The 16588-nt window shown below is 38.2% G+C and overlaps 1 protein-coding gene across 3 annotated transcripts in view; it reads left to right on the top strand.

Annotated features, from left to right (window-relative positions):
* The window catches only part of rbms1b (RNA binding motif, single stranded interacting protein 1b), a 78981-nt gene that overhangs the window by 17085 nt on the left and 45308 nt on the right, over positions 1-16588 (top strand). For all 3 annotated transcript variants that reach the window (XM_079881962.1, XM_079881961.1, XM_079881963.1), the window contains exon 2: positions 8606-8787. In XM_079881962.1, the coding sequence (XP_079738088.1) occupies positions 8606-8787 (182 nt within the window). The remainder of the gene's footprint in view (positions 1-8605; positions 8788-16588) is intronic.

Genomic DNA, 16588 nt, shown 5'->3' with positions numbered 1-16588 from the left:
TGGAAGTCGTCAGTGTATTTCCAGCACGGATATGATGGGCTGACTAGGTCTGCGGTTCTCTGATAAGAAGCCAGTCTCTCCCCGCAGAGCTGAATGGTCAAACAGATGCGAGATACAAAACAAGCTTTGAGTTCCTAAGAAAAGCCCGTTCCGCTCTGGGAATGTGTGTGTTTCAGTCAGGCCGGAGGACCTTCGAGGGGAAACACTGGTTTCTCGTCCCTCAAAGATGTTCTTTGTCCACTTGTTTGCGCCTCATTTCCTGTTTCTCCAGTGCAAAGATCAGATGAGCGGTCTTGTTTTGTTTTTGAGGTCTGTCCTGAAATCTTGTGCGTGTTTGTTGTGCTGTCCGATGTATGTTTGTTAACTCGAAAATAAAAGCTACTTTATTTTTGCATGAATAGGATGTCAAAATGTGATTCTGCTAAAACTATTCATCCTGCGAGCATTTAAAGAGATTAGCACGCTTCAAGGACTTCCCGCTTGACCGGCAACGTGACTAACTGTGCTGTTTTCCAGCGTATCCTCTCAGAACACTTGACTAATAGCATAAAGTCATTGTGCTTTACAGGATGACGAGTTTATTTTCATCTAAAGTAGAAACCAGCGGTGTTTTATTTCCCAAGGCCGGAGAGGCAGTGCCTTCTCAGAATCAGCCGTACATGAACAAAGCAAAAGCAATATTCTCTAATGTCATATTGGATAGTATTTTAACCACCCCTTTCTTTTCACTGACACAAACAAATAAAGCCTTCCTTTAGCTTGTTATATTTTCATTAAGCTCCAAAAGCACGACTTGAATGGAGAAATGGAGTGAGCGGATGTGTACTTTTTACTTTAGTATTGTTGTGTAAGACATGCTTTAAAACTTGAACTTCATTTAAACTTGAGAATGAACTTTGGTGTGACTTAATTAGGCATTAAAATGCATAGGATTGGTTTGCTTGTTGATTGTGCAAAGTTGTTGTTCCTTATGCCTTTAAGCCAGAAAATATGTGAAAGCATGCATTTAAATTGGACTAAAACTTTAGTCCAGCTTTAATTGCCCTGTTAAATAAAATGTTCAGTATCGGTAGTGTTGGAGGAATTCATATCAAGGCAGATTTAGTGACCTTTAATAATCCACCGCCTTCTTTTTAAACTCGAGCTTGTCTTATTTATCCAGTCTTGTGGTTTCGCCTTTACGCAGCTGCATTGGACAATGGCATAAAGAGCGGCCAAAGGGTTTCCAGGCCATTTCAATAGGACATTGACTCTGTCCTGACCCCTAAATGCTGTCTTTGTTGTGTAGACCTTTAATGAAATGATATTTTGTTCGGCACTACTGGATTTCATGGAGCTCAGATCTGTGCTTTTCAGCACCTGCCAATCTTGGGGATTTTCACTGCGGTCTCTGCCTTTGTGAGGGAATTAAAGGTGCAGTAAGCAATTTTTGAAAAACGCCATTGAAAAGTGGATCGGACCAAGCACCAAAACACACATGTAGCCAATCAGCAGTAAGGGGCGTATCCACTCATGAGAGGGGAGGAGAGAGAGTGAGCCAATCAGCAGTAAGGGGCGTGTCCACTCATATAGGGGAGGAAAGTGAGCCAATCTGCAGTAAGGGGCGTGTCCACTCATGATAGGGGAGGAGAGAGAGTGAGCCAATCAGCAGTAAGGGGCGTGTCCACTCATATAGGGGAGGAAAGTGAGCCAATCTGCAGTAAGGGGCGTGTCCACTCATGATAGGGGAGGAGAGAGAGTGAGCCAATCAGCAGTAAGGGGCGTGTCCACTCATAAGGGGAGGAGAGAGAGTTAAGGGGAGGAGAGAGAGGAGAGAGAGTTAGGGTAAGGGTAGGAGAGAGAGTTAGCCAATCAGCAGTAAGAGATGTGTCCACTCATGAGAGGGGAGGAGAGAGAGTGAGCCAATCAGCAGTAAGGGGCGTGTCCACTCATGTAGGGGAGGAGAGAGAGTGAGTTAATCAGCAGTAAGGGGTGTGTCCACTCATATATGGGAGGAGAGAGAGTTAGCCAATCAGCAGTAAGGGGCGTGTCCACTCATGAGAGGGGAGGAGAGAGAGTGAGCCAATCAGCAGTAAGGGGTGTGTCCACTCATGATAGGGGAGGAGAGAAAGCTCAGTGCAAAAGACAGACATTAGCAGAACGACTATAGAAAATACAAAAGAGGAAAAGGCCAGGAATATAACTTTAAAAAGAAGGGTTACGATCAGACAAGACAAGAATATCGGAGAAGTGCTGGAGAGACCTTCAGGAGAGGGAAGGCCTGAAAACGGATGCAGAGGTTGCTTTATATAACTTAATATATGCTGTCTTTTGCTTGAATTTACCCATGTGTCATCTCCGCTTGTTTTTTCATTTGCATTATTATTATTAAAAGCCTGGAACGTCTAAACCTCCTCCATCGCCCATTTCAAGCATCGGCTCCTAACGTGTGTCCGAAAAGTGAGATAACACTCCTAATATATGGCTTTTGGATATATGGCTTTTCTTTCGCTTCCCCTTTTAGTGATCACTATGACCCTTTAATCTTGTCACATTTGTAATATATTAGGGACCTGTTTTTGAAAACCATGTTTGCTTGTTTTGGACGGAAGGGATGACTTTGCCATGGAAGGAGTAGAGGGGCTAAATATCAATTAGACATTCGACCTAAATTATCATAGTAACACAAATTGCTTTTACTTACTGATGACATCAGGCACATCGGCAGATTTCACCAATGTTGAATATGAATATGAATATGGGCGTGGAGGCATCAAAATAGGGATGTGATCCTTTTTGGGTAGGGGCGTGTTTGTTTTGGTGACTTCAAATATCAACAGCGTTTACCAGGAATCGCTCACTGCACCTTTAAAGGGACAGTTCACCCAAAATGATTTTACTCATTCTCATGTCCATCTGAAGTATTATCACACTCCAAAAAAGACTAAATTCATCATAAAAGTGGTTCATACGTATGACTTTGCTCTGTTTTGAGAGTTTTGAGAGTGCTTGACTTAAATTTCAGTCTATTTCTTGCAAAATGCTATCAAAATATAGTGCATAAATCATAGAGACTACTTTCATCTTGGAAGAAGGAAAATAATACATGGCCCAAGTGGCTCGGAGGTAAGGTCATTTTTGGGTGAATTGTTTCGTTAAATGTGAGTCAAAGTGGAGATAATGCTAATAGAAGTAAACAGAAGTGCTCAGTGACAGCATAGTATGACATAATATTCATCTAAATAAGCCCATAAGCACTATTCCCAAAATCTTATTTGACATCTACGCCTCATATCCAGTACAAACAATGTATGCTATTATATGAGAGTTGAACTTTTACTCTCAAATTAAAGTCAACCCCATTCTCTGGTGAAATTTCATTTGCATATTAATAACATAATGCAGATCATTTTTAAAGCTGGTTTCTTGAATGACTTTCCTCCAATAAGTCATGTTACAGTACATGTTCATGTTTTCAGAAACTTGCAGTGTTCTACATATAAACTTTTTTATTACATTTTCATAACACAGAAACAGGAACAAACTAAGATTGTTGCATATGCAAATACATATTATTGCATAATTTGGTTACACTTTATTTGGTAACACTTTATTTTACAGTGTTTACATGTTACATGTAGCTACTATAGTAATAACTATAAATTATGCATAATTACATGTAACTAACCCTAAAACCAAACCCTCATCCTAATCCTAACCCTATAGTAAGTACATATAGTTACTTAATATCACTCAGTACTTAAATGTATAATTACAGTGTAACAAAGACACCTTAAAATAAAGTGTAACCCTTTATTTTAAGGTGTCAGTATTACCGTGTAATTATACATTTAAGTGTTGAGTGATATGAATTAACTACATGTACTTACTATAGGGTTAGGATGAGGATGAGGGTTTGGTTTAGGGTTAATTGCATGTTTTTATAGTTATTACTACAGAAATTACATGTAACGTAACAATGACATAGCATTGTGTTACACTTATTGTGTTCAAATGGGTCTCTAGACTGCAGACAAGACAGACGTGGAAGATTAATGACTTTTTCTGGGAATTATACCGTCAGGAAAATGTTTAGGCTACTAAAAACCAGCCTTTAGATTAGTTCCTCATTGGTGTTTTTCGGTCATGTGACGCGTGAAATAAAATCATGTGCACTATCATGTAAAACAAAAGGAATGTGTTCTCACAATGAACTTTCTGTTAGTTTAATGTTGGAGCAGGAGTTGTGTAAAAGGCAGAATGGGAACAGTTTTCCGCTCCAGTCTTGAAACTCATCCAGTCAACTGTGTCACTGCTGCATACCAGAGATTCCCAACGCTTCCTCCTCCTTGTTACTTCCACAAAAGAGCGAGCGGGATAATCACAGTTGAACTGCGAGGGCACTTGAGCAGGAAGACCTCCACAGCACAGAACATCTGTGTCCATACAAAACAGGACGGAAGTGATGTCTTTACCACACAAGAGCTCTTTTATAGTACGGAGAATGAAGCCAGCAAAGCATTGACCTCAACAGATCCGCAGCCCGTTCAGAAATTCCCAAAGATTTTCAATGCGCTTCACATTTGGGTTCTGATTATGAAGTTTTCGTACGGATCCTTGTGACATTTACTAGATTTTTGCGTTTATATTTGCGAAATCAATCCAAAGGTCCAGTTCTCACTGTACAAAGATTCTTTCATACTTTATGATATTTTGTCTAGTAGAATTTTCATGTATTCCATTCCTTTGACTGAATCTAGCATGTGTACAAAATAAATCATGCATGATAAACACATTGACCAAAAATATCTTTATTGCATCCGTAAGAACCAAAAAACACGTTGCACTATTTGTGTTCTCCTTTTTTTTTTTAGATTGTGCCAAATATTAAAAAGTCAAGTAACTTAATATCAGTCTTCGGCTTGATAGATATTATATTTAAATCTATATTTAAATTTTGCATGTAAAAGCTATTTCCAAAGGAATGACTTTCTTTTGCTAAATCAAGTCTTTTGCAACTTCACTTGAGTATATATAGACTGCTGTAGACTATTTATTTTGAATGAGAATGGCACATAGCAGCCTCCTTCATTCCTGTACACTTCTATTGCAGCAAAAATTGCCTCTTTTTTATTTGCACTCAATTTATTAAAACTTATGATTGCGTTTACATGTTTCTCAGGACTGCAGAGAAAGACTCAAGTGCTTTTCCCAGGGATTATACCTTCAGGAAAGCGTTGTGAGTAAAAGCCAACCTTCATATTAGTCCCTCATTAAGGTGCTGTTTGGTTCTCGTTCGGCATGAGGAGTGGGAATTTATTGTCAAAATTGAAGTCACTGCTTAAATGGGGTAGCGGGGCGGACATTTTGAATATTGCAAACTTAGCCACCAATTACTAGGCAACCCATGCATTTCATGCATGCAAATATGACCGTAGAAATAAATAATTCCTTGTGATCCTCTTGAAATTGTTGTAGACATTCAATGAAACAAGCATGATTCACCTGTCCTGTACTGAATATCAGAGATAAAACGAAGTGCTTTTGGTTCTGTCGTACATCTGCACATATCAAGCTCTTACAAAAGGCTTCAGCACATTGAAACGTTCAGCGCTCGCCCTTCGGCCTCTTGTGCCGCATTCACTTCCTTTAGATTCTCAAAGCGTCCTCTCCGACAGCTTTGCTCCTAGGTCAGAGCTTCCGGCCCCTGTGGACCCACTTTATGCTGACAACTGCTTTCTGAAGTAGAAGAGACTGCACTGCAGATATGGATCACAGCGCTGCCAGATACTCATCCTAGTACTGACAAACATGAGCAGTGTAGCATTTGAGCTGAGGAGATTCGGAGATCCTGTACACTAGTGAGTTGGAGGGAGAAATCAATGCATTGATGCATCTCCTGCTTAAATTGAAAAGCATATGCAAAACCAAACATATTCTATTGGTGAATCAGAAACAGACATGTTTTATATTTTACATGTTTTGCAATCTTTACGAAATGTGAGCATGAGCCATCTTAACTTGACAAAGATTTGCACTCATGCACTGTTGCTGAAATTTTTCCCAACAAAAAATTCCCAACATCTCTGTAAACACGCTTCCTTTAGGTCTAGTTTTATCAGAGCTACAACATTGCTTTCCTGTTTTGCATTTGTTGCAGCTTGTGTTTTGTGTTTGCTCTTGGAGATTAGACTTGGAGTTACTCTTTGTAACAAGCTAGTACCTTCTCTTTTGGACAGCATTAATTAATAGTGATTACTGAAACGAATGAATGATTGAATGAATGAAAAAATGAATGATTTACTGAAATTAAAGGGTTAGTTTGTCACCCAAAAATTTTAATTATCCCATAATTTACTAACTAACCCTCAAGCCATCCTAGGTGTATATGACTTTCATCTTTCAGCCAAACACAATTGGAGTTATATTTAAAAAAAATATCCTGGCTCTTCCAATCTTTATAATGGGAGTGAATAGTTTTTGAAGCCCAAAAAAGCACATCAATACATCATAAAAGTAATCCATACGACTCCAGGGGGTTAATAAAGGCCTTTTTGTAATAAAAATATCCATATTTATAACTTCTGAAGCGAAGCGATGCATTTTTGTTAGAAAAATATCTTATCGATGTCTGCCTTAAAATTATTTTCTTTTTTTCCCGGCCAAATAGATCTCTACAAATGTTAATGGGCCTAGACTGGAAACATTTTTACATTTCAACACTGAGATTGCATCAAGAAAACCACATAATGGATATAAACATGGTAAAAATGTGTTCAAAGTAGCTGAGAGTACAACACTTCAAAATCAAAATAGACTAATATTTTGTTTAAAAGTTTGAATAGCATTAAAAGATCCGCATTCAGGTTTGAAACGACATGAGGGTGACTAAGTAATGAAATTATTTTCATTTAAGGATGGTGTATTCATGTAAAACACTGCATAAGCAAACCTAAATTACAGGTTGTTTAACTTCCTCCTCAGTCTTTATAATGAGTGTGACGAAGGTTTGGGCGGCTCTTTGACAGTCTTGTTCATCTCATAACTGGTGACCAGATGTCCCGGTTTACTTCACAAGGTGTGTCCCAATAACTCACTAACAAACATAAATGTGTGCCTGGTTTATTAGTTGGACTCATTGGGAGTGAAATCGTGTTTATGGAATCGTTTCTCAAAAAAGAAAAACAGAGGAAGCATTTTAACATCAAATAATTACACATTTCAGCTGTTTTGCATTGTTTTGCGTTTAATTCTGTTAAAAATTTGGGAAAATGCCACTTGTCAGTAATCAAGTCAAGTCAGCTTTATTTCTATAGCACCTTTTACAATACAGATTGTTTCAAAGCAGCTTTACAGTGAAAATAATGCAACAAAGTTTGTTTCTAGAAGAAAATAGCATCACAGTCCAGCTTAAAGGGATACTTCAGGATTTAGCATTAAGCTTTGTATTAGTAGAAAACCTGTAGTATTTCGAATGACCGTGCTTTCCTCCCTCATGTCCCCCTGAGACGAGAGATTTATGTATTTTTTGTCCAGAAAAAATCCTCCGATGACGCAAAAATCGTCATTTTGTGTCATCGGAGGATTTTTTGTCCAGAGGCGAGAGACTACAGCCAGTAGGAGGCGCTGTCCCGCATGTTTTCAACCCGCCCATAGGAGGCGGGATCTCACTCACAGAATGTACAAATAGTGTCAGCCATCTTTTTTGGAAGCTAAGCTAACAGGCTCTTGTTCTGTGGAGAAAGCTGAGTAGTATGGGTTACCATCCTCTTTTCCCCGGACATGTCCGGCCGCCGAGATCTTCCAAAATGTCCGGGATTCGGCTTTTGCTTTCTGCAGTCGCCATTCATTGTTTACATGCACACCTTTTGTTTCAATCTAACTGAATTCATTCCGATTGGTGAATCTGAATGTGGTGTTTACATGAACGCTAAACAAGTGATCGGTTGATGTGTGTTTTAACATTGCTAAGAAAATTCCCGCTCCTCCGTGAGAGATAGCCAGTGCGTCTCACAGGTGTCGCTCATCAGTAATCACGCCACCGGCCTCGCGCCGTTCTCCCACGGCCCTCAGTCTCGTCCTGCTCGCCACAGTAAACATAATGAATGGCGACTGTAGAACGCAAAAGCCAAATCCATTTGGGCGATCTCGAAATCCCGGGCAGACTCTTCACGGAGACTCACTAGTAGCCTAGCCTTGTTTAACTGCGCTCTCTTACCGGTAGGCGTGGCTTGGGAGTGGCCTCCTAGGGCAGCGAAGCAAGTGCATTCTGGGAGTTGTTGTCTTTCATCCACATAAGCCAAAAATACATTTTCTGCCTTTTCTCAGTCTAGAAATCTCCAAATTCAAAAATAATTTCACATTTCTTCTACATAAATGACCCATTTTAAATACACATTCATCTTTCCAGAGGTGAAGTATCCCTTTAAGTAAGTTCAGTGATGCTCATACGTTTGCTGGATTAGTTGTTGTGCTTTTTTCTGTCCAATATAGGCTACAGTATATACCAATATACTTCTCCTGACTATGCTATTTCTTTCTCACCGTTTACTTTTCGCTTCCCTGCTTTCTTTCTTTGACCTGGTTCCACTCTGACTTTAGCTTTGTTTTGTGTCCCCCCCACCAGCCCCCCGTTGGCCCCGCCTCCCACCCGATGGCTCCGCCCAGTCCCGGGACCAACAGCAGCACCAATCACAGCAGCAGCAGCAGCAGCACGGCCGGCTGGGAGCAGCTCAGTAAAACTAACCTCTACATTCGTGGGTTACCGCCAAACACCACCGACCACGACCTGGTCAAGCTCTGTCAGCCGTGAGTACCACCCAAACTTTCATTTCTGGAGAAAACGCAGACAAATATCAGGATTAGGGCTGCACTGTAATGGTTAAAGGCTTATTAATCACGATTATTGTCATTTTAGAAATTGATTGCACTTAAAGGGATAGTTCAACCAAAAATTTTAATGATTTTACTCACCCTCAAGCCATCCTAAGGTGTACATGACATTCTTCTTTCAGACAAAATTAATCAGAGTTATATTAAAAAATGTCCTGGCTAATCCAAGCTTTATAATGGGAGTGAATGGCCGGTGAAAATTTGAAGCCCAAAAAAGTGCATCCATCCATTATAAAAGTACTCCACACTGCTCCGGGGGGTTAATAAAAGCCTTCTGATGCGAAACCATGTGTTTTTGTAAGAAAAAAACCCACATTTATAACTTTATAATCTAAAATAACTAGCTTCCGCCAGACGACTTTTTCACCAGCCATTCACTCCCATTATAAAGCTTGGATTAGTCAGGACATTTTTTAATATAACTCCTTCAAAGAAGATTGTCATATACACCTTAGGGTGGCTTCAGGGTGAGTAAATCATGGGCTAATTTTCATTTTTGGGTGAACTATCCCTTTAAGCACAAATCAACGTCAACTCGCATGGTTTAGTTTACCTCATATAGTTTCATGTAATACTTGCCTCATAAATGAACACTTTTTACCTCTTTACCAGTGGTCAAATATCACCTGATTATGCTCAATTAATCGAGAGAACTAGAAATCGTGATCACGATTAAAGTGCAACCCAAATCAGGATATTATTTTTAAGCTACTGTTATCATACAGCCCTCGCTTAAGAGTGCCGAAAGACTTAATGATTTAGGGAACCGCTTTGAGAGGTGTTTTATTTGCTGTAGTAGAAGATAAGATGAACAGTGTGGCCTCCAGCGCCCCAGTTTATCCGCATGTGTCTCATTAAGCCCAGTTTCGCTGCGAGACGGCAGCTCCTCCAAATGAAGATCGATTACTGTGGCCGTTGAATACACAATCCAATCGCTGCTTTACAGGGTCATATTTGTAGTCCATTCCCAGTTCTCTTTGAAACAATGTGCAGTTATTGCTTGATAAATGCTTCAATGTGGCCGAATGGCTCTGAGTTCAATCTATTGATCAGAGATTGTCTGAGGCAGATTATTGAGAGACGTACAGCTGAAATGTTTTGCCTGAGATCTGAGGACTGTTTCACACTCGATGCGAGTCAGCAGCATCTTTGGCATGATGTCGATTATCACAAAAAAAATTATTTTGACTTATTTTTGTGGGTGTTTTTTTTAATAAAAAGGCACAATTTGTGGTTACAGCGAGACAGTACAAGCCTATGGAGCAACGTTTCCATTGTAAAAGCAGAATTGTGGAGCTTATGTTTGTTATTAAAGCACTTATGTGAAGGATTTCTGTATATTACTTGACAATTAAATCATCTTTATGAAGTGGGACTATGTTTATACTGATAATTGATGTAATACGTCAAGTCACCGCCATTATCTATGTGCGTTTGACGTTGAAAAAATTGGATTAAACTTTACGCAGGCAAGATGATACACAAGTAAATGATTCTCTCACACTAGTATAAAGTCTTATATCTTCTTTTAAACTGTGTATTATTTGCTAAGGATGCACAATGTATCAGAATCATATTGATTATCGGCTAATATTCAAGAATAGTTTTAAAATCTATCTATATTCTACATATATTGGTTCATTTCGCTTGTTTTTACATGTAGATCACATTTGCAATCATCTGAAGAGTATGTTTAAGTTTCTGAAAAATATAGCATTATCGTCTGTGCAAACTACAAAAATGTGAATTTGTGAAAATGGTGATGTCATGCGCATGCGTATTTCACGTTCAGTCTGTTATGCGTATAGTGTTTCTTCACAAAGTGACATCGCCAACTACTGGCCGAGAAGTATAACGCAGCGTTTTTAGTCGTTTTCGCGGAGCCGTGTGAACGGGGATCGTTTTGACAACGTTGTGGTCTGTACGTGAAATCTTTGTTTTAGTACATCGTTGTCATGTAAACGCACCCTTAATTGAAAAACGTTTAATTATATGAATAATTTAGAGAAACTGTTAAATGTAATTTCTATCAAATCTAAAAAATTAAACGTTTGTGATTCATGGATTCACTTGTAGCATTTAAAACAATTGATTTTCAGTGTTTTATTTACATTTATTTATTTATAAGTTCATACAATTATTAAGATCAATTATTGGCCATAAAATTTAAATAATCATTGACTCATTTGTATTGGCTAGAATTTGAATATCTGTGCATATCTAGTATTTTTAAATTTCTATTTCTTAATGCTTTTTTTTTATAAACTGAGGAGTAATGCAACAAATAATGATGCCACACATTCTGTCGATTAATGATTTATTCAACGGTGTTGGATGAAGAAAGAGTCATGGCTCTGCTCTGTGGTCTTAGTATTGTAATCTCACACAGCCTGGCACTGCGGCTCAATGAACTCTCATATTTCGGTCACTCTGTGTCAAGGGCTGGAGGGTGACTTTCCCCTCTAAGAGGTCTGGGATGAATGCCATCAATAAAAGATGAGGCATATGCTGTGTCGCTTTGAGTCTATTGGATAATTTGATGTGATTTTAGAGCAGAATCACAGGACCGGTCCTCAGAGGACTCCTGTGAGTGAAGGCGCTAAGAAGATTGACAGATAGACCATACTGCATTGCTGCGGAGAGAAAAGGACACTTAGGAACAGAACGATCCAGTGTTGTCGGTGTGTCTAATTTAGGGTGAGTGGTACTGTATGAGCAATTATATATCAGCTAGTCATTTTTGCTGAACATTCGATGCAAAAATACATTAAATAACCATGTTTTTGAAGACTTTTTGAAGGATAGTCAATTGAATTAAATCATTTTATTTTCATTTGAGTTTGAGTTTTGATTGGATTTGAAGTTGGGCCAGAAATTGACATGGGATTGGGGCAAAAATGCAAACAAAAAGGCCACCAAATTCAAGATAAGGGGACAAAAATGCCAACTTTGCAGTGTATAGATGGCTATTGTTGGTGGTAATACAATTTTATTGGTAACAATCTTAAAGTAATTGGTTAAATTTAAGTATTTGGCATTGAAGGAAACATAGATACATTTAATAAGCTAATGCCCTTACACAAGAAGAAAAAATGCCAAATATTGCACATCAGAAAAAATAATTTCTGACCCTGCTTGACATTATGAAACATTTGAGTTGAAAAAAAGAAATGCTTAAAACTACAAAAGTCATATTAAAGAACATAGTTCAGGGTTTAAATTCATATCTACATTTAAAAATGTTTTGAAGCACATAATTTGGCTTCTATATTGATGCGGCACGTTGAATATCTAACCTTTTGATTTATTTGATTTATTTATCCCGCTGTGAAATGTTGCAGTACTCCGTGTTTGTTCTTAGCTGTCACACGTGAATCAGTCCTGTCCACTGATCGTGGTGTAAAGGGTGTAGAAAGGTATACTGTTTGCTCAAACCCCAAGAACAAGCGTAACATCTTTAGAGGTGTATAGTTTCAAAGGACCACAAGGATTGTTTTGGTGCATCGCTAGCAGAAGCTGAGCACAGAATGATCCTGTTACTGAATCTCGGATGGAGACTGGATGAAAGACCACTGATGTGACTTTGAAGTCTCATTTTCCTCCTCTGAGCCCTTCATCAAACTTCCTCCCACTCTATACACACACACACACACACACACACACACACACAAACACACACACACACACTATCACATATCAACAAACATCGACTTTGTAACATGTTGCCCTTTGTGTTTGCTAATTAGAAGATCTCATTACTCAGGAACAGAAGCAGGACTCAACAATATAACCTATAATATTTATTATATTTTCCATGACTTTTTAGGCATATATATATATATATATATATATACGCCTAAAAAGTCATGGAAAATATAATAAATAAATATTAAAATATTATGCATATTAGATTTTTTTTCTCATACCTAAAACTATTGTGAATATTGATCACATTATTTTTTATTTATTATGGTATTTTTTACATTTATTTTAATATTTTATGCATACTACCTTTTACATGCATTCATGTATTGTGCACACTGTTTCGGCCTTATTTATGGTTACACTTTATTTTATGGTGTACTTGTTACAGTGTAATTATACATTTACATACTGAGTAATATCAGTTATAGGGTAGGGTTGGGAATAGAGTTTGGTTTAGGGTTAATTGCTTGTAATTATGCATAATTTACTGAGTAAGTTCATGTATAAGGACCCCTTTTTTACCCTAAGAAGTCTAAACTCCTTCACATCACATTGTAGTCGTTCTTTGGAATAATTAGTAAAGACCTGATGTGTCCTGGTCCTGCATCTCAAGCGTCTCAAGACACGTTTATAGGGTTAGTACAGAGTCCAATGTCACTTTGTTTCTTTAAGAAATCAGCTTTTTAATATATGCATCACCTCAAATAACTTTTCAACTGAATGCCTTGTGATGTTCACAGGTTTGTCCTCAGAGGAATTGGAGCGTTGTCTTTAATTAGAAAGCCTGTGCAGTGTAAAGAGGGCACAGTTCATCTATGGGCATGATTGAGGCTCTGGATTAGTGTTGGGCTTTTCACTGGAGGGTCAGTGGTGTGATCGTCTAACCCTTCACTGTATTTAGCTTAATCTCATCCTGATGGCTAAAGAGATTTGTCCTTTGACCTTTCTGATGTAACCTTTTCCAGGGCACATCCCTGGGAAATATGTGAGGTCAGAGGTATCAATGTCATAACACAAGCTTACGGGGCTTTGAGAATCAGATAATATGTTGAACCATGCAATCAGTGTGTGGATTTGATCCTCTATTCTTTGGCTGCTTTCTTGACTGCCGATACGATTCTGTTAGGGCTGCGATATAGTTATATTTGTCTCAATATTTTTCAGCCGTTTGATGCTATCTCGATATTGATGTATTAGCTCTGAAACTGTATTAAATTAAGATTATTTATTTATTCGTTTGTAGCCAAATATATTCAAAATGTTTAATGCTTATGAATGTTGAATAAAAATGTTGCCCATCAGCAAATGACATGATCAATAAGTCATGACAACATATGTTTTTACATTACTTCAACTCATCAAAATAAGTTTATATAGCCTTTTTTATGAGATTCAACTTTTTTGAAGTCAGTTAAATTGTAATTTAAGTTGAAATGACTTACACAGCTAAGTTGATTGTAGTGTGTGTGTATGTGTATGTGTGTGGGTGTAGAATTTGGTTGCAACACCTCATGCTGAAACTGCATTGCATCTCTTTACACATCATGCCATATATGCTAAATTTAGATACTTTGGCAGCGTAAAGATTGCCACCATAAAACACACAGTGTGAATATGATCTGTTACTGGAATCAGTCCAGTTTGCTTTGTGTTGATTATCCTGAGAATCTTATCTTATCCTGATATGATCTTCATTACCATACTAGTCTAAAACCTAAGTACATAGATGTTTGTTTATTTTTTAAAAGCATGCTAGGGTGTAAAATAACTTTTCATTTTCAGAAATGCATGAGAACTGTGCTTGTGAATTGTTGCTGAGAGGATTTTACTCTCCAAAAAAAAAAAAAACACTTAACGTAAGCACCTATAAGTCGCATTTTCATGCAAATCAGAGTATGGCTTTCAGGACCCTTTCACCTTTGCATATATCCAGACTAGAATAGAATAAAGAGCCTGTCCTTAAAGGGATACTTCACCGATTAGCATTAAGCTTTGTATCAGTAGAAACCCTTTCGAGTGACCGTGCTTCCCTCCCTCATGTCCCCCTGAGGCGAGAGATTTCTGTATTGTGTGCCTGGAAAAAAACCTCAGATGACGCAAAAATCGTCATTTATCGTCATCAGAGGCTCTTTTGTCCAGAGGCGAGAAACTCCAGCCAGTAGGAGGAGCTCGTTCCGCATGTCTTCAACCCGCCCATAGGGGGATCTCACGATAAAACGGCGTCTTTTCAGTTTCGAGTCGACTAGTAGCCTAGCTGTATCATTTCTTCCGATACTGCCCTCTGTAACCGGTAGGCGTGGCTTGGGAGTGTCCTCGTAGGGCAGCGAAGTTGTTGTCTTTCATCCACATGAGCCAAAAATACATTTTCTGGCTTTTCTCAGTCTAGAAGGCACCAACTTCTAAAATAATTTCACATTTCTACTACATAACTGACCAGTGGTGAAATATCCCTTTAAGGAAACGCTGTCTAGTTGGAAATGAACCAAAACCAGGGCAGTTCTCCAAGGGAGGGAACATTCCTCAAACATTCTTCAAGGGTTGTGCGTTCTTATGTCGGGTCACTTAGCACTGCATCCGACCCAGAAAGTGACTAAATAAAAGCTATTTCTTCCTTGTTCCTCTGAGTTTTTGTCTTAACCAGGTGCCATGAGTGACATGAGTTTCCATTTCTGCTACGCCATGAAATCTCATTGCCTGATATCTGTTATATTATTTATTTTAATAGTTCAAAAAGTACAATAAATGTTCAAATTTCGATTTATTTTTTTAAAGAATTATTGAAAGGTGTCTTTTTAATAAATGCAACACGTTCCCAAAGTCATGTGAAATAATCGTGTTACATAATCGTGATTTCAATACTGACAAAAATAATCGTGATTATGATTTTTTTCCATAATTGAGCATTCCCACCTAAATCCTGCTCCACATAACTGTATACACCTCAGACATAAGTGGACAATTAAATTATTGTTGCTAACAAACTTGAGTGTTTTATGCGCTTACACACTAGAGAAAGCTCTGACAGAGCATTTGATGGATATTAATATTTAAAATGTATTTTGAGGATGTGGAAAGAGCCAGGTCAGTTTCCTCTGAAAATCTGTGTGTTGAAGCCGAACTTTTCTCAATTTTCTCAGGTTTTGTTCATTATGATGGAGTGTCTCTTTCCTCCACATCCTTACGAAACACCATTCCCACTGGATCCGTGGATTTGTAGTGACTTTAATGTCACCTTTATAAAGTTGCTCTTGCGAAAAAAAATCCACACCGGCTAGTTGTGATTTCCAAACCGAGAGAGAGAGAGAGAGAGAGAGAGAGAGAGAGAGAGCTAGAATAGTCTAAAAATGTATGTATTTACAAAACATGATTAAATAAAATCCATAAGCTCATCCACAAGTTCACAAAAAGGTTTATATATTTTGCAAACAGCAATTCACAAACTCATAACTCACAAATTCATATTGACATATGATACAATCAAATTTACTTTTATGAAATAAGACGCACACTTATTCATGAATACACAAGCATGTTTGCACCTTCCTGTATGAATTGATTGGTTAAACTGCATTTGCAAATCCTCGTGTATGTGTGGATCTATATATCGTAAATGCATTACTTTTGAAACTATTTTAGCTCCATATGCAGTCTCTATGAAATCATTTTTAAAAATTCTCATCTAGTATTCGCAAAAGAATTGTAAATTCATTGGGAACCCTACATGTATTTGCATTGTAAATCTATACTGTTTTTTACCATACCAATACTCTTATGGTCACCAATAATCTCAACAAATAAAGGAAGACTGCGTTCACAGAGCAGCTGTTTGCTTAAGCCGAGTTATGAAACATCGCCCTGAGCTCTTACTATAGAGATCAATACGCCTCTGGCGGAGAGTAACTGGAGCTGCCGTCAGGCGCTATAATGGGATCAAGACTGGGGCTGAAATGGCAGGTGAAACACCAGTCACATTGTTCTCTCGGTCATTCAATCCGTCTCTCTGCCTCTCCTC

This window comes from Squalius cephalus, assembly GCF_949319135.1.
Source record: "Squalius cephalus genome assembly, chromosome: 9".
Lineage (NCBI taxonomy): Eukaryota > Metazoa > Chordata > Actinopteri > Cypriniformes > Leuciscidae > Squalius > Squalius cephalus.
This window is presented reverse-complemented; position numbering and strand designations above follow the sequence as displayed.